A 27,472-nucleotide genomic window follows, 5' to 3' on the forward strand; every position below is an offset into this window, starting at 1 on the left:
ATAGAAACATTTCAAGTGTTAAAAGGCCCGAACAGATTAGATATGGCAAAGTTATTTCCCATGGTAGGGGAGTCTAGGATAAGAGGGCACAACTTCAGGATTGAAGGACGGTCATTTAGAACACAGATGCAGAGAAATTACTTAAGTCAGAGGGTGGTAACTCTTTGGAATTTGTTGACATGAGTGGCTGTGGAGGCCAAGTCATTGGGTGCATTTAAGGCGGAGATAAAAAGGTTCTTGATTAGCCAGGACATCAAAGAGTATGGGGAGAAGGCAGGGGAGTGGGGATGACTAGAGGAATTGGATCAGCCCATGATTGAATGGCATAGCTGACTCGATGGGCCGAATGGCCTACTCCTGCTACTATATCTTATGGTCTTATCCCCACAACATGATACAGCCAACATTATGCTTTATGGTAAGAAAGATGTGTTTTTGATGATGTGCAATGTCCCGCTTATGCCAAACATAGCGTTTTTTTCAACAGTGGCTTCCTCTTTGACACTCTTCCATAAAGCTGTGACTGCTGAAGCACCCAGATAATAGTTGTTGTATGTGCAGTCTCTCCGATCTCAGCCACTGGAGCTTGTAACTCCTCCAGAGTTGGCATAAGTCTCTTGGTGCCCCCACTCACGAGTCCCCTTCTTGCACAGTCATTCAGTTTTTGAGGACGGCCTGCTCTAGGCAGATTTATAGCTGTGCAATATTCTTTCCATTTCTTGATGATTGACTTAACTTGAATAATCCAGGGGATATTCAGTGACTTGGAAATTTTCTTGTATCCATCTCCTGACTTGTACTTTTTAATAACCTTTTTGTGGAGTTGCTTGGAGTGTTCTTTTGTCTTCATGGTGTAGATTTTGCCAGGATACTGACTCACCAGCAGTTATAGGTGTATTTTTACTACAATTATTTGAAATACCTTGATTGCACGCAGGTCTCCAAAAACAGATCTCCATTTAATTAATTACGTGACTTCAAAAACCAATTGGCTGCACCAGGATGATTTGGTGTGTTATATTAAAGGGGTGAATACTTATGCAATCAATGATTTTATGTTTTATATTTGTAATTAAGTTAGACCACTTTATGGGGATCTGTTTTCACTTTGACATGAAAGGGCCTTTTCTGTTGATCAGTGTCAAAAAAGCCAAATTAAATCCACGGTGATTCAATGTTGTAAAACAATAAAACATGAAAAATTCCAAGGGGTGGGGTGGTGAATACTTTTTACAGGCACTGTATAACACATGCTTTGAAACATGAAATATAATTTGTGGGAATGAGTGAATTAATGGTTGGGACTGGTAACTCCATCCACATTCAAACAATACTGAGTAATCCAATACAATCCTTCCCTTACATAACTCAGGTTAATAATTGTCTTGCCCAGCCTAAACTTCATATTAAGTTGTTGAAGTAATTTCATTTATATCCTTGTGGAAGTTGAGGAAAAGCAATGACACAGATAATAAATTAGTTTAACTTAGTCCATTTGTACCATATGATCTATCTTAATGAGGGGGAGTTAATGAAGGCCACAGAATATGATTTTTACTTTGGCAATCTTAATACTAAAACTTGTGAATAATCCAAGTAAAAGCTATTAATACAGCTCTTTCACAGACCAAGCTGTTCCTGGCTGGGCACATTTCCTCTCGAGGACCCTAGTGAATTTTCCATTGGAAACAGTGGCTCAGCCTGACTCCAGAGGGAGTGGAGTTTATTACCATTTGCTGAACACCATCCAGCACAGGAGCCTCACAATGAAGTGTGAACATAGCTATTGTGTTACGTAATAGTCAGCCTTTTCCCTCAGGTCTCTGTTTTGTATAAACTATGAGGGAAATGTTTGTTTCAGACTTTCTCCTAGTCAGACAAGACCATCATTTGATGGTCTGTTTTGTTTTTATGTGTGTGTTTCTTTACTCCTGAGACATTAATATTGAAAGAAGTGCTTAAACACAAATAATTTTTGGATTTGGAGTAGGCGAGAGGCGGGGAGCTGGAAGCCAGGAGCAGACGGGCAGTGATTTGGCCTCCACTGCTGGCCCACCAACTGGAGAGCGTCGTGGTTAAGGGTCGAAACACTTGGTGAAGGTTGGCAACCACCTGATGACATCTGCTCCTGGCTGAAGGCTACAGTTACCTTATAAGGAGAATGCACCCTAACAGGTGTATGTAACAAGTAAGAAGGCAGCAGACTTCGTGATGAAAAGATGTTATATTCTTCCTAACTTCTTTCACACATACTCTTTCCTGTACTTTCAAGGTACCATAGACAAGACTCATCTCCTATTCTTTATTAGCTACCCAGTTTATGAAACCATTATGTGCTTTTGTGTTGGTGTCCTGACACTAACAAAGATTAAAGTCAAAGACTAAAATAAACATGCTTGACTGCACCTATGCAGAACATTAATCAAATCATTTACTCTATGTTTCTCTTGAAACAGGTTTTTGTTGTTCATGACCGTTCACATTATTCCTATTGTCCTCAGTAGTGCTGTTTTTTCCCCCCACATTGTTCACTCTGCCATTGTCTCTCTTACTGCCCAGCTTACCAGGACTGGCCTTGCTTTCCCCCATTGCACATCCAGTGAAGGTTTCTCTCTCTACAGCTCCCATCACTTCCAGAAGACAGTTTAAATCCCTACATTAATGTCATTCTAGTACCAGCCCTCCAACACTAATGGCAGTGTCTTGGGATGGAGGCAATTTCCTTCACTGAACACTGGGGATAAAACCAGCCCTGATTTTCATCACAAGACCGACTGCCCTCTTTGCTCTGGTGGTTTGTTCTGCCTTGAATTGATCTTCATGATCCAACTGCTTTTTGTCACCAAGACCCTTGGACCCCCAGGGCTGTACTAATTTTTGGGTTAGAAAGCAGTAGAAACCCTAAAGTCGTTATCATATCCAGACCTCTCAACCTCAGTAAACTCCAATCTGATACTTAGCAGGAGCTCCATTATGTCTGTACTGTTTACGCCCATCCTTGTTGGCCAGCACTGACTCCCTGGACCCCATAGATGGCTTAACTTCCTGGGAGGAGAAGTTCAACTTCTCTCAGTAGCATTATATGTGTTCAAGAACATTCAGCATCACCAACTGAAAAGATATCAAACATGCAAGAGATGAGCCAAGCTAGCAATAGGATACACATCTGTTCAGTGTTGGCAGCCAAAGGCAAATTTCACCATCACTACTGTGCCTCAACCCGCCTATTTGTTTCCCTTGAAACCCCTCACAGCATCTGAAACCCTTCAGACATACATCCACTTCTTCACATTCTGTCCCCTTCTTCCCCTCATGCACCGTATTATTATTTAACCTTTTAATTACCATGGCATCATTAAATTCCTCTTTAAGCTACTATCTCTTAATTCTAGACCTTCCCAGAGCTCAAGTGCTTCAACTTAGTTTTCAAGTCACTCCTCAGTTATACAGTACTTCAACATCATTTCCTTCGTGCCTAAACATTTAAAACATACAAAATCAACTTCATTGTTATGACCTCTTCACTATTTCCTGGGGGGGTCAAAATAGTGGAACCAGTTCTATCCACCAGTGGTCCTTTGTGCTTAAGAATAAACTAAAATAAATGTTACCCATTTGCTGCCACTTAATGTATCTTTTCTTGTTGTGTGTGTGTGTGTGTGTGTGTGTGTGTGTGTGTGTGTGTGTGTGTGTGTGTGTGTTTTTCTTTCAAACATGATCTATCACGCTTCATGCACCTTTGGCTTTAACCTAGGTGAAATTTGTTCCATGGTCTAGCTCTGCAAACAAAGCTAAAAAAAACAATTGGCAAGTTACTCGTGCAGGTATGTGAGAATGCTGGATATTGGTCTGTTAACTTTCCTAGTCACTTCAATGAGAAATGTTGTATTTGTTTGACAGGTGACATCAAACAGGAAATCAATACATATCGCGAAGGTCCTTTATATCAGCGCCGAGGTTCTTTGCAGTTGTGGCAGTTTCTTGTTGCTCTCCTGGACGATCCGTCCAACTCTAACTTCATTGCTTGGACTGGTCGAGGAATGGAATTCAAACTTGTTGAACCAGAGGAGGTGAGAAGATAGATTGAAATGTTTTTTTTTTATTGTTGTGAGGTTGTTGCTACATTTTCTAAATCATTACTCAAAGGCTAAGGGATGGCAGTCCGGAAGATATTTTGTGTGAACAGCTAAAACAAATGGAATCAAACAGCAGCTTGAGATCATGGGGTAGCTCAATCTACAAAGGAAGGTGTAGTGTGGAATGGCCAGCAGGGAGGAACTGAGTATGAATCTTGGATAAGAAGGACAACGAGGGTGGGAGATACAGAAATTTAGATTGTAGCTCAGCAGTGACCTTCAAGGTTGTCTTCAGATGAGTTAGAGCCTGTCTCTCATCATGCATTTGATAGTGTGTTCACAGTAGACAACAAACCCACACAGAAAGGGGCAAGGGGGGGGGGCAGAATGTGTGTGTGTGTATATATATATATACTGTATGCACAGACCTTAAAAACATCAGATCTGCATGTACATGATAAGAAAGCTTTGGACAAGCTGCTATTCATCAGTCAGGGTGTTGAGTATAGAAATGGGAGGTTATAGTACAGTTGTACAAGACATTGCATTTGGAACATTGCGCTCAATTTTGATCACCCTGCTATAGCAAAGATGCCATTAAGCTGGAAAGATTGCAGGAGACGTTTACAAGGATGTTGCCAGGATTCAAGGGACTCAGTTATGGAGAGGGATTGATCAGATTGGGGCTTTTTTTTCATTGGAACACAGGATAATGAGGGTTGATCTTAGAGAAGTGTATAAGTCCTGAGGGGCATAGATAGAGTGAGTACACAATCTTTTTCCCAGGGTTGGAGAAATCAAGAACCAGAAGGCATAGCTTTAAGTTGAGAGGGGAGGTACTTTAATAGAAAACTGAGGAACAACTTTTCACCCAACTTGTCAGTGTATGGAATGAGCATCCAGACAAAGTAATTGAGGTAGGTACATTAACAACATTTAAAAAGATATTTGGACTGGTACATGGATAGGAAAGGTTTAGAGCAGGGGTTCCCAACCTTTTTTATGCTATGGACCAATACTATTAAGCAAGGGGTTCATGGACTCCTGGTTTAGAGGGATATAGGCTAAACATTGGAAAGTGGGACTATCTTAGATTGAGGATCTTGCTAAGCATGGACTAAAGGTTTTCTGCGCTATATGACTCTATGATTGATTCTATGTAGTTCTCTGAATTTAGCTTTTAAAAATAGAAGATTGTCCACAATTGTAAAATATAATTAACTATGAAATAGTTGTTGAAATAAAGGAGGCATATTATGAGAATTGACCAAAACTTGATCACAGAGGTGAATTTTATGGAGATTCAAAGGGGGAAAGATTAGAAAGAAAGATTACAAAGATCAGCTTTATTTTTTCACATATAGATTGGAACATACAGTGAATTTTGTCATTTGCATCAAATCAGGCGTGGGCAGCCCTCAAGTCTTGCCATGCTTCTGGCGCCAATATAGAAACCTAATTGCATGTCTTCGTAATGTGTGAGGAGACCAGAGCACCTGGAGGAAACCCATGTAATCACAGGGTGCACATACAAAGTCCGTACAAGCAACGGCAGGAATCAAACCCCGTTCTTGCGGCCGGTGCTGTAAAGCATTGCACTACCGTGATGCCCAGCAGGGGGTGCTAGCAAGCCAGAAGGGTTTAGGAAGGGGTACCCAGAATATAGAGATTAGGGAATTAAAAACACCACCACTAATGGTTGGTGGGATGGGGAAGGGATTGACTAAGTCAGCGATAGAAGACCAAGGACAAAAAAAGAAGAAGGGCAAAGGGTAGAAAGCTGGTGCAGATTGGAAGTAGAGAGATACAATATTATAAAAGGTTAAAACAAAAAAATATAATTTCTTTAAATTGGAGACATAGTGGTAATGAGAGCTATTGTTGGTCAGTGAGAATGAATGGAACTCAGGATGGAAGTAGATACAGTCAGCACAATTGTGGATAAGCAGGCATCTGAGGAGGTTAGGAAGCTGGCAAAGAGAATACTGAAATGGTTCAGGAGGGAAGTAACCATGAGATGGATGGACCACCCTCTGGGTGGACACAGCCGATGATGTGGTAGTGGCCTCTTCGCTAACCTGTGCATCAGAAACCTTGAATCCACTGGAGACAGCAGAAAAAGAGAAGCTGTCAAAACTTGTTCAAAAGTTGTTACGGGATCAAAACCAATGCCTGTATACTATTCAGCTGATGGAGGCGGAAGAGTCTAGAGGAGACTGTAAGTGTCATTGTGCTCCGATAATTAGGGGTCTAGCCATATAACATCAATCTCATCACACCAGGCAGATAGTGGAGAAGTATTGGAGAAGGAGAATGTGGTCATTATTATTTAGAGAGACACAAGTGACTGCAGATGCTGGACTCTGCAGTGTCTAAAGAGCCCAGATGAAGGGTCTCAACCTGAAACGTCACAAGCCCACTTCCCTCCACAGATGCCGCCTGACTTTCTGAATTCCTCCAGCATCTTGTGTGTTGCTTATTATCTTAGGGAGATCAGAAGAGATGTATCAGGGTTACAGTAAACAAGACTACTCTTTGTATCTTTGAGTTAAGTCTTTAAAGCTGTAGAATGGTGGAATTTTGATTGAAGAGAAATAATAGAGAATGCAAAAGGAAGTGGGGCAGATTAGGGAGTTGATAATGCTTTCAAAGACTTTTGAGAAAAGAAATCTGCACAGATCTAATTCCCGTTAAAGAAACCTTTTTTAAAAAATCCCTTCATGGGTTATTTTGCTTCGTTATTTTCAATTAGTAGAAAAATGTATCATATCAACACTGAACCAATGAAAAAGATACAACATGAACCTCCTTTGAAACCACACAGACAAAGATCTTCAAGGTGATCCTCAGCAATAACTGGGAGCACATGTTTTAAATTAAGGGTAAGATGCTTGGAGCTTGAGGTTGGGGTTTGATCTTGGGAAGGAGGGAGTAGTGATCGGAAGTGATAGCCATGAGAGAATTTAAGCAGAAGAGAAGGATGTGGTAAAACTGTTGGAAATGGGTGCAGCAGCCCCCCGTGGCAGAAGGTAAGACATAGAAAGTATGAACATTTGCAGAATATTAAAAAAAAACAAATGGAGATTGAAAGGAAAGTACAAACTGGAATGGAATAATAAAGAAAAGATTAAACCCCTAGTCCGGAAGGAGCTGGCTGTCAAAGTATTAGTGTACATAGGGACTTAGAACAGCCATAACATACCATCCATGTTGACAACTTAACAGTGGTCAGCTAGACCATTACAAATTAAAGCATAAAAAAGGAATGTTAGACTCTCCTGTACCTTCTAATGGCTTTCATTTGGAGTTCAGTACTTGAAACAGATTGCAGGAGGTCTCTAACTTATCTGCAATCTATTTCAAGTACTAAACTCTAAATGAGAGAGATCGTTCTATATATCACATTCTCAAAAAAAAATTGAATTCAAAACTGTTTCATTTTCCAGAATGATTTAAAACAAACATTGATAAAAGTTTACCATTGAATTTTGCTCAATTATGATGTCACCCGTGCAAGAGTCTAAACAGATACAGTACAAGGAGAGAATAGCTGATTATAATGTTAGTTAAGAAAAATGCCTGAATAAGGAAAGTGTGGTCATAAGATAGATGAGAAGTCCATTTTGGTATCTCCTGATGTATACAACTAGAAAGGGATGACTTTGTTCTTTCCTATATACACAAATGCTTCCCGTGTGTTCTTAATCTCCAACCAACCTGCAATCTGTTTCAAGTATTGGAAGACAGTAATGAGAGACATCCTTCTTCATTTCACTCTTTCAAAAAAGTTTGAATTCCAAACTGTTTCATTTTTCAGAATGATTTAAAACAAACATTGTTAAAAGTTCACCACCAAGTCTTGTTCCATTATGATGACACTCGTGCAAGAGTCTAAACAGATACAAGGATAGAGTCATTATAACCAACTTAGCTGATTCAACTATAACAAAGAAGCACATCAGCAGCCAAAATAACATCAAATACCTTATATTTTTCAATAGACTGTATCTCAAACAAGAGGAAAAAGTTGTTGCACAAATTTCATCTGTTTTGTATATAGCTGTTGTGGAGTTTATTTCTAATGCTGATTTTATCTTCATGGCTATCATTGCACCTTACATTTGGAGGCAGTTGAAATTTGATTCCAGTTGCTTCATGTGTAATAGTTGAGAGCAACCTGCAAGATACCATTTGCCAGGAATACATTTTGGGACTATCACCAAGCACCCACCAGATTTTCCACCTACCATGCCTGAAATCCCAGCTTTTCTAGTAGCCAAAGTTCTTCACCAGAAGTGCAGTTTAATGATCCCATTTTTCTCATTAACTCAGAGTGATTGCTGAATCTTAGGAGTGCACAAAACAGAGTCAGATCTTTTCTAAACTAGCAGAAATTTGGGTGAAGATGTTCCCATCACCATCTTGCCAGCTCATGTGTGACACAGAACATTTAATTATATATGACCTATATCTACTTAATTCATTATTTCTGTGACATACCCCACCTGCCTGAATTGCAGTGAGGTTTGGATTAACTTTGCCACACGTACGTTGAAACATGCAGTGAAAATCAAAGCCAAAGTTCAATGTAATTTTATTATCAAAGTACATCTATGTCACCATATACAGCCCTGAGATTAATTTTCTTGTGGGCATACTCAGCAAGTCTATAAAATAATAACTATACCAGGATCCATGAAAAATCAACCAGAGTGCAGAAGACAACAAACTGTGCAAATGCAAATATAAATAAATAGCAATAAATAACAAGAGCATGAGATAAAGAGTCCTTAAAGTGAAACCATTGGTTGTAGGAACATTTCAATAAAGAGCAAGTGAATGTAGTTACCCCTTTTATTCAGCAGCCTGATGGTTGAGGGGTAGTAACTGTTCCTGAACCTAGTGCTATGAGTCCTAAGGCTGTTAGAGATCTCTGATGATGGATGCTGCTTTCCTATGAGAGCTTTTCATGCAGATGTGCTCAGTGATTGGGAGACCTTTACCTGTGATGGATTTACCTTTTGTAGGATTTTCCGTTCAAACGCGTTGGTGTTTGAAATGCCTTGTTTGCATCAAATCAAATCAGTGAGGATGTGCTGGGCAGCCTGCAAGTGTTGCCATGCTTCTGGCACGAACACAGAGTGGCCACAACTCACCAACCCTAACCAGTGTGTCTTTTGAATGTGGGAGGAAACCAGACCACCTGAAGGAATCCTACGTGGTCATGGGGAGAGTGTACAAACTCCTTACAGACAGCGGCAGGAATTGAACCCCAATCTTACTGATGGCACTGTAATAGCGTTACACTGCCTGCTATTCTACCATACCACCCTAAAAAATATTTGTCCCAGCCTCCCTCGCTCGCCACAGGGCGACAGGTGCCCATTCACCTTTGGCTGGAGGCCGAGACACAAACAAACAAGATGGTGGCCAAATCATCACCTCATTTGGGGCATACTTATGAAGTCGATCAACTGATGCATCAATTGTGGGAGCTTCATTTGACTTTATAGGCAGGACCAAGAGACCTAAGTGACCCATGGGCCCTGAAACAGACGGATATGAAGAGGTAGTGTATTCAGTCAAACCATAAGTACCTGTGCAACTTAGCCACTTGTCACTTGTTTACCTACCAGATTCCATTAAGGACTGACAATTCAGCCGATTTTACCATCTAGGGATTTGTGTGCAACAATACAATTGCATGAGTGCTATTTGATGCGTAGATCAGGGATCCCCAACATTTTTTGCACCACGGACCGGTTTATTATTGACAATATTCTTGCGGACCGGCCAACCTGGCAGTGAGGGGGGTAGGTAGGGTTGCCAACGGACAAGAGTAGCAGTCAAATACGTTGTGTTTACCCCGAGAAAGACTACCATGACCATGAAGCCTTGCGCGGGCACCTGTCTGCGCATGCATGACGTGTACGTGTTGATTTTTTTTCTACAAATCGTTTTTTGCGATTCTGTTCAGTGAAACTATACCGTACATACATTATTTCTACTTTATATAGGCTGTGTACTTATCATTCCTGCTTTTACTATATGTTAGTGTTATTTTAGGTTTTATGTGTTATTTGGTATGATTTGGTAGGTTATTTTTTGGGTCTGGGAGCACTCAAAAAATCTTCCTGTATAAATTAATGGTAATTGCTTCTTCGCTTTACGCCATTTCGGCACGAAAGGTTTCATAGAAACATAGAAACATAGAAAATAGGTTCAGGAGTAGGCCATTCGGCCCTTCGAGCCTGCACCGCCATTTATTATGATCATGGCTGATCATCCAACTCAGAACCCTGCCCCAGCCTTCCCTCCATACCCCCTGACCCCCGTAGCCACAAGGGCCATATCTAACTCCCTCTTAAATATAGCCAATGAACTGGCCTCAACTGTTTCCTGTGGCAGAGAATTCCACAGATTCACCACCCTCTGCGTGAAGAAGTTTTTCCTAATCTCGGTCCTAAAAGGCTTCCCCTCTATCCTCAAACTGTGACCCCTTGTTCTGGACTTCCCCAACATCGGGAACAATCTTCCTGCATCTAGCGTGTCCAATCCCTTTAGGATCTTATACGTTTCAATCAGATCCCCCCTCAATCTTCTAAATTCCAACGAGTATAAGCCTAGTCAATCCAGTCTTTCACCATATGAAAGTCCTGCCATCCCAGGAATCAATCTGGTGAACCTTCTTTGTACTTCCTCTATGGCAAGAATGTCTTTCCTCAGATTAGGGGACGAAAACTGCACAATACTCCAGGTGTGGTCTCACCAACGCCTTGTACAACTGCATGTAGTACCTCCCTGCTCCTGTACTCAAATCCTCTTGCTATGAATGCCAGCATACCATTCGCCTTTTTCACCACCTGCTGTACCTGCATGCCCACTTTCAATGACTGGTGTATAATGACACCCAGGTCACGTTGCACCTCCCCTTTTCCTAATCGGCCACCATTCAGATAATAATCTGTTTTCCTATTTTTGCCACCAAAGTGGATAACTTCACATTTATCCACATTAAATTGCATCTGCCATGAATTTGCCCACTCACCCAACCTATCCAAGTCACCCTGCATCCTCTTAGCATCCTCCTCACAGCTAACACTGCCCCCCAGCTTCGTGTCATCCGCAAACTTGGAGATTTAATTCCCTCATCCAAGTCATTAATATATATTGTAAACAACTGGGGTCCCAGCACTGAGCCTTGCGGTACCCCACTAGTCACCGCCTGCCATTCTGAAAAGGTCCCGTTTATTCCCACTCTTTGCTTCCTGTCTGCTAACCAACTCTCCACCCACACCAATACCTTACCCCCAATACCGTGTGCTTTAAGTTCGCACACTAATCTCCTGTGTGGGACCTTGTCAAAAGCCTTCTGAAAATCCAAATATACCACATCCACTGGTTCTCCCCTATCCACTCTACTAGTTACATCCTCAAAAAAATTCTATGACATTCGTCAGACGTGATTTTCCTTTCACAAATCCATGCTGACTTTGTCCGATCATTTCACCGCTTTCCAAATGTGCTGTTATCACATCCTTGATAACTGACTCCAGCAGTTTCCCCACCACCGACGTTAGGCTAACCGGTCTATAATTCCCCGGTTTCTCTCTCCCTCCTTTTTTAAAAAGTGGAGTTACATTAGCCACCCTCCAATCCTCAGGAACTAGTCCAGAATCTAACGAGTTATGAAAAATTATCACTAATGCATCCACTATTTCTTGGGCTACTTCCTTAAGCACCCTGGGATGCAGACCATCTGGCCCTGGGGATTTATCTGCCTTCAATCCCTTCAATTTACCTAACACCACTTCCCTACTAACATGTATTTCGCTCAGTTCCTCCATCTCACTGGACCCTCTGTCCCCTACTATTTCTGAAAGATTATTTATGTCCTCCTTAGTGAAGACAGAACCAAAGTAATTATTCAATTGGTCTGCCATGTCCTTGCTCCCCATAATCAACTCACCTGTTTCTGCCTGCAGGGGACCTACATTTGTCTTTACCAGTCTTTTCCTTTTTACATATCTATAAAAGCTTTTACAGTCCATTTTTATGTTGCCTGCCAGTTTTCTCTCATAATCTTTTTTCCCCTTCCTAATTAAGCCCTTTGTCCTCCTCTGCTGAACTCTGAATTTCCCCAGTCCTCAGGTGAGCCACTTTCTCTGGCTAATTTGTATGCTGCTTCTTTGGAATTGATACTATCCCTAATTTCTCTTGTCAGCCACGGGTGCACTACCTTCCTTGATTTATTCTTTTGCCAAACTGGGATGAACATTTGTTGCAGTTCATCCATGCAACCTTTAAATGCTTGCCATTGCATATCCACCGTCAATCCTTTAAGTGTCATTTGCCAGTCTATCTTAGCTAATTCACGTCTCATACCTTCAAAGTTACCCCTCTTTAAGTTCAGAACCTTTGTTTCTGAATTAACTATGTCACTCTCCATCTTAATGAAGAATTCCACCATATTATGGTCACTCTTACCCAAGGGGCCTCTCACGACAAGATTGCTAATTAACCCTTCCTCATTGCTCAAAACCCAGTCCAGAATAGCCTGCTCTCTAGTTGGTTCCTCGACATGTTGGTTCAAAAAACCATCCCGCATACATTCCAAGAAATCCTCTTCCTCAGCACCTTTACCAATTTGGTTCACCCAATCTACATGTAGATTGAAGTCACCCATTATAACTGCTGTTCCTTTATTGCACACATTTCTAATTTCCTGTTTAATACCATCTCCGACCTCACTACTACTGTTAGGTGGCCTGTACACAACTCCCACCAGCGTCTTCTGCCCCTTAGTGTTACGCAGCTCTACCCATATCGATTCCACATCTTCCTGGCTTATGTCCTTCCTTTCTATTGCGTTAATCTCTTCTTTAACCAGCAACGCCACCCCACCTCCCCTTCCTTCATGTCTATCCCTCCTGAATATTGAATATCCCTGAACGTTGAGCTCCCATCCCTGGTCACCCTGGAGCCATGTCTCTGTGATCCCAACTATATCATAATTAGTAATAACAATCTGCACTTTCAATTCATCCACCTTATTACGAATGCTCCTTGCATTGACACACAAAGCCTTCAGGCACTCTTTTACAACTCTCTTAGCCCTTATACAATTATGCTGAAAAGTGGCCCTTTTTAATGCTTGCCCTGGATTTGTCGGCCTGCCACTTTTACTTCTCTCCATAGTACTTTTTGTTTCTACCCTCACTTTACACCCCTCTGTCTCTCTGCACTGGTTCCCATCCCCCTGTAGTGAACTAACCTCCTCACGCCTAACCTCTTTAATTTGATTCCCACCCCCCAACCATTCTAGTTTAAAGTCACCTCAGTAGCCCCCGCTAATCTCCCTGCCAGGATATTGGTCCCCCTAGGATTCAAGTGCAACCCGTCCTTTTTGTACAGGTCACGCCTGCGCCAAAAGAGGTCCCAATGATCCAAAAACTTGAATCCCTGCCCCCTGCCCCAATCCCTCAGCCACGCATTTATCCTCCACCTCATCGCATTCCTACTCTCACTGTCGCGTGGCACAGGCAGTAATCCCGAGATTACTACCTTTGCGGTCCTTTTTCTCAACTCCCTTCCTAGCTCCCTATATTCTCCTTTCAGGACCTCATCCCTTTTCCTACCTATGTCATTGGTACCTATATGTACCACGACCTCTGGCTCCTCACCCTCCCACTTCAGGATATCTTGGACACGATCAGAAATATCCCGGACCCTGGCACCAGGGAGACAAACTACCATCCGGGTCTCTGGACTGCGTCCACAGAATCGCCTATCTGACCCCCTTACTATCGAGTCCCCTATCACAACTGCCCTCCTCTTCCTTGCCCTACCCTTCTTAGCTACAGGGCCGGACTCTGTGCCGGAGGCACGGCCACTGTCGCTTCCCCCGGGTAAGCTGTCCCCCCCAACAGTACTCAAACAGGAGTACCTGTTGTTAAGGGGCACAGCCACCGGGGTACTCCCTATTACCTGACCTTTCCCCTTCCCCCTCCTAACCGTGACCCACTTGTCTGCTTCCCGTGGCCCCGGCGTGACCACCTGCCTGCAGCTCCTCTCTATCACCTCCTCACTCTCCCTGACCAGACGAAGGTCATCGAGCTGCAGCTCCAGTTCCGTAACGCTCTACCTTAGCAGGGGAAATATGGAACAAGGGCAGTCCCGTATGGGACAAACCAATTTAGCCCAATGTACGGGATGTCCTGGAAAACATGGGACAGTAGGCAACCCTGGGGCGGGGGTGTTAATCACGACTGGACTATAGGTGATAAGTCAGCTATAAGTCACTTATAAGTGGCTAATACACTCAATTTTGTTTCTAAAAGGGTTTATCTAACAAATTTAATATTAAAAATGCAGCGCACATTTTCTTCGCATGAATATAGTGATAAGTCAATTATAAGTCACTTATAAGTCAATAGCATCATAACATTTTAAGTAACATTTGGATATGAAACACACAGCACATATTTTCCTCGTATGAACATATAAAATCATTGCAACACACCAATATCGCTGAATCAGTGGGAGCCCTGGGCTTGTTTCCCTGCAACAACACGGTCCTATCGAGGGGTGATGGGAGACAGCGATACTCAAAGGGGGTTCCTTATGTCCGGTCTATTCCGCAATTTAGTTTTCGTTGCATTCATTGCAGAGATATGTTGGAAATGGAAGCAATGTTTTCAGTGCTTTCGTGGCTATCTCAGGATATTCAGCCTTGACTTTGATCCAGAATGCTGGCAGAGATGTTATGTCAAACATACTTTTCAGCCCGCCGTCATTTGCAAGCTTGAGGAGTTGATCTTCTTCCCGCGCTGACATGGATGACGCGTGGGTAATGACCTCGCGTGCGTTCAAGTTCAACAGTTGGGCGTGACAAGGAATGAGGAAAGGTGCAGCTGACTCATACCGCCAAATCATATTGCCTCCTCGCAGCCCAGTAGCACATGCTTTGCGGCCCGGTGCTTGGGGACCTCTGGCTTAGATGGTCTGACTCAAACAGGGCAATAGAGCATTACATTTTGAAAAATTCCATTTGCGAGAGTAGATTCCAAGACCACAACTTGTTTTTACCAGATTTATAATGCTCATTCAAATGTAATATCTCAAATAAATTCCTTCACTACCAGGGGAGAGGACTGAAAATTACGTAGCAGTTGTTAAGGGAGGTAAATTTGGGTTATGAAGCAGGAACGTTCAGACTAAGAAATAAAATGCACAGATTCTGACAAACCATTCAGTCAAGCAGTTTATTAAGAAATATTTTGTTCAGATTCATATTGTCCATCAAAGCTAAGTGTATACAGATCATTCCCTTCCCAGGTTAAAGCTAGGTCCCATTCCTGAGACGTGTTCAGTTCTCAAGTAAGAAATACAGTCATGATCTTAGTTCCCACCCAGCAGAGATGGGTTGTTCCAAAGATATAAATAAAGTCATAGAGAGTCATAGAATCATAGAGCACCACAGCACCAAAAACAGGCCCTTCAGCCCGTGTAGTTCGCGATGAAGTATTCTAAATCTTGTTTTGCCATTCTTAATTATGTTAATTATGACAAATTTGGCCTGGGCTTAACTGATGTGATAATGATATTCTTTCAGAAGATTTTACTGCAGATGAAGTTTTACATGTTTTTAGATGACAGTTTTGAAACAAACACTGCTAATGGCCCAAATGGGGTATCTCTGAATAAGATTTGCAAACTTGTTAACTAGAATGTATTCCTCTTGGGTTCGATGTGGCAGAATTCTAGCTAGTGTCAATAATAGTCACCTGTAGTCCCTCAGCAGCTGGTAAATGCATCTCACGGATCTCCTAAATGGATGTTTGTTATGCATGGGCTGTAAATAAACGGGATACTTGTAACCTGGGGAGGAGCTGTAGCAATACTCTGTTAATTAGTCACACATCAACTGAACTTGCCTCTTCGGTCTCTGCCCTCCTCTCCTGTTCAGGGTGTAATTTTATAGGAGACCACCTGTGTCGGCGCTGTGAAAGCCACATAACACCTTGTGCTTTTTAATTGTCCTCCCAGTAAAAACTACTCAGTGTCCTTGTTGCTGTAATTCACTGAACTTGTCACACTTGCAAGATAACAAGCGGAGTGGGGGTGAGGGTGAAGGTGAAGGGAATGTGTTAATTATGCCAATATCCATCCAGCCATGACAGCATGCAAACACAGATGTGTGGTTCTCAGCCAAGCGTAAGTTTGGCTTACCTGCAGTGTTTAAAGTTTAAACAGTGGTGCCACTCAAAGACCCCTCTTTAAAAAAATTACTCCCATTTTCACCTGCACTACATAAAGCTATACATTTCTCCCAATGTCCAGATTTACTGTATTTTCTTCTGGGAATGGTGTTGGACTTTGCTCTGCCACGCCAACCTGAGAAGTGTTCAGTTAGTACACTAACTCAGCTGAGGAGATGGTTAACCAGTATCATGCTGGTCTGTCACATGGTCATCATGGCACAAATTCCTCCTGATTGTGGATTTCTGGGATAATATATATATATCCTTTTCTTTCTTTTTTCTCTCCTCTCTCCTCTCCCCCCCCCCCCCCCCCCACCCCCAGCCTCAATTTAACACTGTTCAGAGCTGGACATCAATGATAGTTCTGGTCTTAGCTAGACTTATAGAATATTACAGCACAAAAGTGGATCCTTTGGCCCACCACATCCATGCTGACCTGCTGTAACCTTACCACCAAAGATAGTTACAAACTATACTTCTGGACTCTAACCAATGACATTTCAGAGTGTTCATTGCAGCTGGTAAAAGTATTAACTAGAGGGTTTTCAGAGATCAACTAGCCAACATCACTCAGTGTCCAGAATATCTAGCAGTTCATTTTGAAGGTGGCAAGCTATAGTATAACCACAATTCCACAATGAAAAATGTTCCTCAGATGAGTTACTGATGGTTACTGATCATTATCAAACTGTATCCCAGGAGGAAATTTCACGACAGAGAGGAAGCTTGGAATACAGTTGAATAAAATGAGAATGATCCCAGGAATGAAAGGGCGAATGTATGAAGCGTGTTTGATGCCACTGAGCCTGTACTTACTGGAGTTTAGGAGAATGGCGGGGGGGGGGGTGGAAGAATCTCATTGACAGCTACTGAATAGTGAAAGGCCTACTGTAGATAGAGTGGATGTGGAGTGGATGTTTCCTATAGTGAGAGAGTCTTGCACCAGAGGGCACAGACTCAGAATAGAAAGACGTCCACTTAGACAGAGATGAGGAGAAATTTCTTTAGCCAGAGGGTGGTTAATCTGTGGAATTCATTGCCACAGACGATTGTAGAGACAAAGTCATTGATTATAGTTAAAGCGGACATTGGTAGGTTCTTGATTAGTCAGAGCGTCAAAGGTTACAGGGAAATGGTTGACAAATAAGTAAGGAAAGCAGACTGTAAACATAAGAAAATCTGCAGATGCTGGGAATCCAAAGTAACACACACAAAATGCTGGAGGAACTCAGCAAGTCAGGCATCATCTATGGAAAAGAATACAGTCAACGTTTCGGGCCGAGACCTTCTTCAGGAAAGCAGACTGGTCAGAATTTCAAGTGGAATCTTCAGCTATATCACCTAAAATGTTGACAGTTTTCCACCCACCCCCACCCCATAGATGCTGCATTTTAGTGATTTATTTTCTTCAGTTGTATGATTGTTTTGAAAGTTTGCATCCAATTGCTGACTTACCACATGAATTTAAGCAGATACTCTAGTTCCTATAGTCACTGGCAGACTTTGTTATCTTGTTTAATGGCCCTGAACCTTTACAGGCCTCTAGGTTCATAAAATTGGACTGTAGAAAAGACCAATCAATAATGAAATTGTGAGTTTTCGTAGTCTCTGAACTGTTGACTGTAAAGAGCAGAATCACTTTTCATTTGTGCACAACAATGTAACCAGAATTTCTTCATTTTCCAGGTGGCAAGACTTTGGGGAATGCAAAAGAACAGACCAGCCATGAACTATGATAAACTGAGCCGTTCCCTTCGTTACTATTACGAGAAGGGCATCATGCAAAAGGTTAGCGTAATTCACTTATAAAACTAAGAAACCTTAATAGTGAAATATGCTGGTTATCAGAATCAGTATCTCCATCAAGATTTTCGAATATTGTTTTTTCTTCTATGTCAGTTATTTGTTTAAAATCTGCTTTTTAGCCCCAAAAACAGAGTATATATTTGGAAGTTCTATAGAGATATGGCAATAAGATTGGTGGGATTGCTATCAAATGGTTGGGTTTTAGCAATGAGGAAAGACTGAAGAGGCCGGATTTCCTTTCTCTTGTAAAGAGGGGGGTAATGACCAAACAGTGATCTTCAAGATTTTGCCAAAGTTGATCCAGGAAGAACTGACAATTCAGATATGTCCAAGTGACCAGAAAATTGAACTCATCCCACAGGTTAAGATGAATTATATTGTTGCATTAACGAGTAAGTTGAGTGGATGAGAGTTGAAAGCCATATGGTTAGAATTAAATGAAGAGGGATGAGAGACTGAGAGACTGGTTGAGCCAAATGAGTGTATCCCAAGTTGTATATATTCTGTAAAATGTTTATAGGGATAGTTTATTTATAATTTTATTCCAAGTTTATCCACAGCAAGCTAACTCTCTGTCATTGGAGGTCTCCTGGCACCATTCCCCATCTGACTGTAGTGCCTTCTGTTGCAGATCATCGATCAAGACTACAGTTCTCAGCAGCCCAATCATAGACAGGCTCCAATTCATTCATACAGCAGAACACTGTCTCTGTAGCCCATCAAGCTAGCTTTCCGTTTAACCTCCCATAATGTTTGACTGATCTGGTAATGTATGTGTGCAGAGTGATTAGGCTGGTTGGGCCAGAATGGTGAAGTCAGCATAAAAACCTTTTTGCGGCCTGAGACCAGACAGACCAGCTATCCAGCAGTTCTGACAAATGCCAGAGGGGTTGATGCACTCAAGGGCTGGTCTTAGTGGGGGAAAAATTGTAATCAATGTCAAAATAACAAATTCTCAAGCTCTCCATGTTTTTTAGTTTTACTCACTTCGATTTGTATTTATAATTTTTTATATTATTGTATAAGATCCATCGAGCCTGGACAACTTTCAGTTCCTCCCCACCTTCCATACCCCTTGAAGTTCAAGAATTATAACACAAATGTCTTTGAATCAGGAACCTAAGAGTCTTTCCATGGTTAAACTGTGTGATCCATTGGAGGTTATGAAATGCACTTTCACATTATCAGTATCAGAATCAGAATTAGAGATTTGATCAGTATCATGAAATTTGTTGTTCTTCAGCAGCAGTAGAATGCAATACATAAAAGTGTTATAAATTACAATAAGAAATTTATTATTTTTGTAACTGTAAGAATTATAAATTAATATAAAACATTAAGCTAGATAAGTAGTGCAAAGACAGCGAAAACATGTTGAGGTAGTGTTCATGGGTTCATTGTCTATTCAGAAATCTGATGGCAGAGGGGAAGAAGCTGTTCCTAAAATATTGAGTGTGTCTTCAGGATCCTATGCCTCCTCCCCCATAGTAGTAATGAGAAGAGGGCATGTCCGGGATGATGGGGGTCCTGAATAATGGGTGCTACCTTTTGGAGGCATTGCCTTTATTTTTTGAAGACTCGTGTACCCAGCAATTGCCAAATTGAGCCCAAGGAGACAAATTGGCAGGTGTAGATAATGGTGAGAATCTGGGGGTGGGACGGGGGAAGAAAATATGTTCTTTTTATAATTAAGGATTTGATAACATTTGTTAACAGTTGGAACAAGATTATCAATATGATGAAAATATATTTTGTTCTGTATTTACCATGGACTCCAACCTATCTACAACTGGGTTGAGTGCTTCCTAATTGCATTACCAATGAATTGTGATTGCGAAAGGACAGGATAGAATGCCTTTCAACCAATTTGATGGCTCAGGAATTCAGCTCAAGTTTTAAATATTTCAATCTATTGTTGACCTCCTTTCTGCTCTTAACTTCAGGGAAATATATGCATTTCCCAATGTGGAATCAGCTTTCAAGGTCAGCTTTCTGTCTGATCTCATGTGTTATTATAAGTGGCTTAGAATTCCCCTGTGAGTGAGGGGTGATGTTAGTCAGGTTTTCACTCCTCCATCACCTGATGGTCTTATTCTGGGAAGGGTGTGTGTGTGTGTGTGTGTGTGTGTATTGGCTGAGGACAGGAGCGGGCTTTGAACTATCTCATATGATCAAGCTCACATTAAAATTCATGTCTAAAATTCCAAATTAAAAAATGGAGGTAGTGGTGATGGAAAAAGTTTTTTTTTCATCAACCAATAATGAAATGTGAAAGAAAAATTTAGGTGATTAACTAGAACCACAAATCAAGCAGTGAATTGAAACTCTGATGCAAGTGTCCATTTATAAATGAAATGTTTGTTCCCATGTACTCCATTGACCTTTGGTATTTTCAGGTGGCTGGTGAGCGGTATGTGTACAAGTTTGTCTGTGAGCCAGAAGCACTCTTCTCCTTGGCATTTCCTGACAATCAGCGGCCACTGTTGAAGTCAGAATTTGATCGGCACGTGAACGAAGAGGACACAGTACCCCTGTCACATCTGGATGAGAACGCCACCTACGTGTCAGACGCTGGGTGCATCAATTCACAGCACTATAACAAAGGATACATGTATTGATTAGCAACATGGGAATACTTGGTTTTAATCTCTCTAATTGCACTGCGATAACTATTAGAAACTGGTAGTAATTATAAGTTAGAATCTGTTGCTTCAGAACTACATATATCAAATAACCTGGGATATAAAGTTATAGCCTATGTGGTTTAAGAACCTTGGTTGATTTGTCTGCTTTTTTTTGTATAAATCTCGCCCCAATACGTAAACATATTGTGCAAGCGACTTCAGTAGCTTGAGGTAGTGCTGGGTTTCTCAGCAGTCTCATTCATTTGCAAGAAAGCAGCAAGTTGATTCATGGCTTTAACCCATTACATATTCTTGCTTCTCTTCAATATGCTTCCTTTGAGTCATTCTATGCATCTTTCCGCATAAAATCTTCTAATGAGTATTGGTAAATATATGAGAGACATCCAAATGCTTGTCACTGCCAAGTGCACACCTTTCTTTCTACCTTGAACGTATTTTATTGTGCAAACACCTGTATATTATTGTCACATTGATTTGCAAGAATTTTGTTTAATTATTAATCTCCAAAACTAGTTTTCAATTTGGGGTCTCCTGTTATTTTCTCGGTGATGGTCCGCATATACTATAGTCATGCGTATGACAAACAAAGGCAATACTTGTTGGAAACTTGTCAGGTAAACATGCATATAAAGTTAGCCATCATACCAGTAGATATTATAAAATGATATTTTATTCTCTCTGTTTTCAAAGAGCAGAGCCTGTTTGCTCTGGACATCCAATCCAATCCTGATAACGTAAAATATTTTTATGAAGCAAAACCAGAAAATGCTGGGAATCACTCAGTAGGTCAGGCAGTGTCATTAGATAGAAAATCAGAGTTGTATTCAGAGAAGGATAGACAAAGGGTCTTGAGCCCAAAACATTTCCACAGATACTGCTCAACCTGCTTAGTATTTTGAGCATTTTTTTGGGGTTTTATTTCAGTTTTCTAGCAGCTGAACTTTTTCTGATTTTCATTTATGATGAATTATCTGACAATATTAATAAGGATAACAGCAAACTAGTTCAGTGCCTAAAAAGCTATTGATCGGAAATTATTGAATCAAAGCTGCTCAATTTAAGCTTCTACAAAGTCATTAAGTTCCAAAGAGAAGCCTGGAATTAAAAAAAAATAAAACTGAGAAGCCACATTTAGATTCTACTTGTAGGCGGAGGTATCTGTTTTGCCCCATAGCACCAGTGAGCGGAAAAGCAATTAACCGTGACTAAGCAGCGACTTTCCATTGTAAGTACAAAGAAAATTCCATTCCAAACATGCTATTTCAATTCACCACGTCACCTCCTGTTAGATGGGCCTCTGAATCTAGTCTTAATTTTGAAGTGGGCACCTAGTCCATATTCGCAATGATCAGCTGATTAGCTTCACTGCAAATTGTTTGTTGCTGAGGAGTGTACTTTTGATTCAACTTAGAATGGATTTATTAGTTCCTACTATGCAATGGATATTTGGACTTTTGAAAACAAATAATGAAAAGCAACTGATTATTGGAAACTAGAAGCACACACAGTGTGTGAAGCAAGTGTAGAGATGTGGTTTTAAATACTGGATTTGACAGAATTTGACTGTAAGGTACATAGAGCAAAAGGGATAGTGCCAGGACACTTTTAACATACACGATGATTTCTACAGTTCCAGTCATTCTTACTGTTCCACATGAATCTTATTCAAACAGGATCATACAGAACGTCTACACACATCGATGCAGAGTGCAGTAAATCCAGCACAACATCACGGCCGTACCATCCTGGCACTAAATTTGGCATCAATTAACAATGTCAAAGTGTCAGTGGGATGGGTGATGAGGGAGTTACTGAGACTGGTTTTTCAAGGTTTGGTTTGGCATGTCATTGTTGGTCTAGAATGGCGGGAATTTTATGAGTATGCAGAAACCTAGCTAAAATAACTGTCAGATAGTAAACTTATCCCTTTCACTACCATGACTTCATAACATGCTGGTATAGGAAAAAAAAACAATCTCCTCCTTGACCCTGATTAGCAGAAAATCCAGCAATTTCCTTATTATTCATTTCTTTCTTACCCCATATGCTCTATTTCATCCAAAAGCCAACCCGTGTTCATCTTCAAGCCAGCTAAACTCTATTTTTGCTGTTCTGTCTGGACCTGGTGTTGTAAGGATGGGGAAGTGGTGTTACTCGGTGAGGTGACACTCAGAATTGTATCACCGTCCCTGTTCCACAGTCCCAAATTAAACTTTCCGATAGAAACTGACTACTCTTGAAATTGACATAAGCAGAAGGATGTAGAGCAGAGGATGATGATTCGAGGTGCAAATAATTTCAGGAGCAGAAACAGAGGTGGAAAGATGCAGGTTTTCTGTATTATAGCAAAAGAAGGAGCAAATTATCTGCCAGCTAAATATTGTCTAAAACTTGCAAGGAGTGCTGGCCGCCATGAAGTGAAGCTACCTTTTGTGTAGAGCAATGAATGTAGCAATATATAACTTATTCATGACTTACTTTAATGACTACTTCAAATGTAGCATTATACTGAACATTTATGGCTTTAAGCACTTTGACCACATTAGTTCTATTTCTGTGAAACTCTCAGTTTGTTTGAAGGGGGAAAAAAAAGTAATGTGGTCGCAGGCTATTAAAGCAAGTCATAGCTGTAACTTTTGCTAGTACGTGTAGAGAGCTGTGCAAGGAGTGAGATGGTGCTTGCAGTGCATGATTTAAGAGTCCTGCTCCCCAAGCTACTTGGCCGATATATGCACATTCTATGCATGTTGCACCTGAGTTATGCAAAGTCTGGGACAATCAGAATTTTTAAGATCTCCATTTTAAAAATATATACATTTAAAAATTTTTAAAAATATATTCAGCCTAGATGCCGAATTTCTCGTGTTTGGTATATTCATTAGTGTTGAAATTGATTTTCCTTCATTTTGGGTTCCGGTCAAGACTGTTAACTTTGAATGGCATCCTGTACAATAGGTTGCATATTGCCACTATGAATGCAATGTTATTGTATTCTATGGAATGTGTTTTACTTTACATTAAATGTTATATTGTTATCTTAGCTGAGATACACTTCTCTTGGAAGATTGTCCACCCGATCATCCTGGCTGTGCAGGCTGAAAGTTAATGCCAGGGCTAGATGTACACAATGAAAGAAACAAAGGGTGTATCAAGCTTAAAATATTGTCATGCTTTCTGTGACTCATTTATTTTGTTTGGATTGGTTGCTAGGGAATGATTCAGTAGCTATTGGTCATCATGTGTGAGCCTAGGTAGAGCAAGGGCTATTTGGTAGTAGGTGGTGCAGTACAGTGGCCAAGAATGTTCTGGTCCATGTGGGCTCGTTTACAGGAGCAGGAATTTTATCATCTATGAACTCAACACAAATTGATACTTAATCCAGCTCCTTGGTTCAGTTACATACTGTCTTTGCCAACTCTAGAGTTAGAAGAGCCATTTACTTTGTTTAGAGAACAGCTGAATAAATGACACTACAGTGTCTAAATGAAAAGGAAACCTCGGGTAACCTTGGACTGTATTGCCCACAGTGAGTGTTCAGGCTCACATTGTGATGTGGGTTGTTTTCTCAATAACTTACTGCTCAAAGGGTCTTTATCCAGCATGCAGTAAATGTTTTATTCAGAATCAGAGAAGAGATCCAAGAGATCCTTGTAAGAGAAATAAACCAAGAGGAACTAGCCAGTGCTGGCATACAAAACTGAGTTATCTGCGCCTGTTGGACTGCTGAAAATTTATTCACTGCTCAGGTCATATTGTTTGGCTCTTTCCCACAAAACACATTTAACATTCATAAATTTCATATCCAGCAGAATGTTTTGATCACAGATGGCAAATAGCATTTCAGCTTGTGCACCCCAATGACTCAGTAGATTTATTATATGCAGTTGCTGGTACTACTGTGTGGGTCAGGTTTTAAAAAGAGATGAGTTAAATTTATGTAGGTCCCATCATGGCTTCTCAACAAGCTTTACATTGCAATAAAATAATTTGAACTGTAGTGGCTGGTGTAACCCAATAAAACAGCAACTCTATCGACTCTCCCTCCCATTTTACCATCCCCCAAAACTGAAGGGGCCATGTGGGGGCCTTGGTTTATGGTCTTTGACAAAGTGTCATTCCCTCATTATTACATGGGGGTGACATCCTAGATTTTTGCCCAGTTTCTGGAATGCGTTTTGACCCACCACCATCTAACTCAGGGCAGTAGATGCAAACAAATGAACCACCAGCTGACAGCAATCCCTGCATTTCATTCCCTTAATTCCTTAGAGTTACAGTAGCTATTCTCCTTCTGGAGAGAGACATGATAAAGGAGTAATCCTGAGATCCCATAACCATTTCCTCCATTGTGGTAAGACCATAAAATATACAGTAGGGGTATAATTAGGCCACTTGGCTCATCAAGTCAAGTCTGCTCTGCCAATCAATCATGGCTGATTTTTTTTCAACTCTGTTCTCTCACTTTCTCCCTGTAACCCTTAACCTCTTTACCAATCAAGAACATATCAGTCTCTGCCTTAAATACACCCAACGACTTGCCTCCACAGCCCCCTATGCTAGTGAATATCAGGAGACTATTCAAGGAAGTGGCAGGTGCAAGCAATGTATGAGAATGTATATTCTCTGCTGTCTTCCCCATTGTTATAGCTTGTTGAAAATCTCAGTCAATGTTCACACGTGATAAAGGACAATCAGCATCTCTGGAAGACTGCCTAGGCAAGGAATAGAAGAGATGTCGTTCAGAAAATATATATTATGGTTATTTTCTCGATATTAAGGATAATAGCAAGACTATCAGGGCAATCAGCTTTGAACATATTGTGGAGGTCAATTCTAATAGAGTTTGAGAAACAGAACATGATAGAGGTGACCTGATAAAGGTGTGTAAGATGATGAGAGGCATTGATCGTGTGGATAGTCAGAGGCTTTTTCCCAGGGCTGAAATGGTTGCCACAAGAGGACACAGGTTTAAGGTGCTGGGGAGTAGGTACAGAGGAGATGTCAAGGGTAAGTTTTTTTACTCAGAGAGTGGTGAGTGCGTGGAATGGGCTGCTGGCAATGGTGGTGGAGGCGGATACAATAGGGTCTTTTAAGAGACTTTTGGATAGATACATGGAGCTTAGAGTTTAGAGGGCTATGGGTAAGCCTAGTAATTTCTAAGGTAGGGACATGTTCGGCACAACTTTGTGGGCCGAAGGGCCTGTATTCTGCTGTAGATTTTCCATGTTTCTATGTTATCAAACATCTTATCAAACTGTGCCTTTGAAAGGGAACAATTAAAGCTGAGGATTGCAGCTGTCCTCTAACCACACTGTCACCTAAACTCTGTCTGCTTATGAGTTCTGAAAACATCTGTCAAAAGTGGGTTGAAAACTTTGTTTTGCTTGTTTGAACACTAAACAAGCCTCAATCCTGATTTTTAATTTTTCTCTTAGAAACCATTAGAAGCAGCTATTGTGAGCAAGATGATACAAGTGGTATTGATGCTGTATGTGTTGTTGTTCTGAAGTAAAGTTAAGGCACATGGTTTGGAACCCCAAGCTACATCCTCAATGTGGAGTTCTTTGTGCCAACACCGTGTGTGGAGAGGAACATGATCACTCTTCTGAACATCAATCCCTACTCCACCAAGGGCATCTGAAAGATCTATTGAACTCATTTAATTTGACGTGGTTTAAAATTATTATGAACCTGTACCTTTGTTAATCCTTTAACTAACCAGCTTGGCAAGATAACATGATCACACAAATGTAAATAATGTAATGTCATTTTTTCAAGGATTTTTGCATAAAATGGTTGAACAGCGAACTAAATGACTACAAAAGTTGTAGATGCCATTCATTTGTAAATGAATATTAATCAATAAATTGAAATCATTATACCGTCAGTAATTACCAGATTTGATATTTCAGAGTTTTACAGCTGTCGCGGTTTTCCTCTGATTCAAAGCACTAAGATTTATCCAGCAGGAATTACTGGAAAGTTAGTTGAGAGGTAGAACTTCTATTGAACCTCAGAAATACTTCACAATAAAACATTTTCTGAATTTATAAGGGGGTTTAACTTTAAGGTGATTGGAGGAAAGTATAGGGGGAGATGCCTGAGTTAGGATGTTTTTTTTAAGAACACAGAGTGTGGTGGGTGTATGGATGGTAATAGAGGTAAATACATTAGGGACACTTAGATAGACACATGGATGAAACAAAATGGTGGGCTGGGTGGGAGGGTAAGGTTAGATTGCTCTTGGCGTAGGTTTAGGGGTTGGCACAACATTGTGGGCTGAAGGGCCTGCACTGTTCTTTAAGGCAAAAGAGGATAAAGCATGAACCCTTAAAAAAGCAGTGGAATGCTGTTCATAAACCTAGCTCTCTACAAGACCAGAAGAATTCGTAGCCATTCAATAGGATCATGGCTGATCCGACATTCCTCAAGTCCACTTTACTGCAATTTCCTCATAACGCATGATTCCCTTAGTCATTACAAATCTGTCTGTCTCAGCCTTAGGTTTACTGACACCTTCTGTTCTCGTTGTCATTCTCCCAACTCCACTGAGTGGAGTTCCAGTCTGTTCAATCTTTCTTCATTGAACAACCACTCTCTACCAACAGTCATTCCAGTGAATCTCTCTGAACTACCTCCAATGAGATAAGGGGGGTCACAAATTGTTTGCAGCACTCTAGAC

At 41.0% G+C, this 27,472-nt stretch overlaps 1 protein-coding gene across 6 annotated transcripts in view; it reads left to right on the forward strand.

Moving 5' to 3' along the window:
- etv4 (ETS variant transcription factor 4) overlaps positions 1-26,446 on the forward strand; it is a 206,793-nt gene extending 180,347 nt beyond the window's left edge. For all 6 annotated transcript variants that reach the window (XM_072248641.1, XM_072248643.1, XM_072248639.1 and 3 more), the window contains 3 exons: positions 3,901-4,070; positions 18,026-18,127; positions 20,542-26,446. In XM_072248641.1, the coding sequence (XP_072104742.1) occupies positions 3,901-4,070; positions 18,026-18,127; positions 20,542-20,763 (494 nt within the window). In that variant the 3' untranslated portion in view covers positions 20,764-26,446. The remainder of the gene's footprint in view (positions 1-3,900; positions 4,071-18,025; positions 18,128-20,541) is intronic.
- Positions 26,447-27,472: the final 1,026 nt, after the last annotated feature.

Source organism: Mobula birostris, chromosome X (genome assembly GCF_030028105.1).
Source record: "Mobula birostris isolate sMobBir1 chromosome X, sMobBir1.hap1, whole genome shotgun sequence".
NCBI lineage: Eukaryota > Metazoa > Chordata > Chondrichthyes > Myliobatiformes > Myliobatidae > Mobula > Mobula birostris.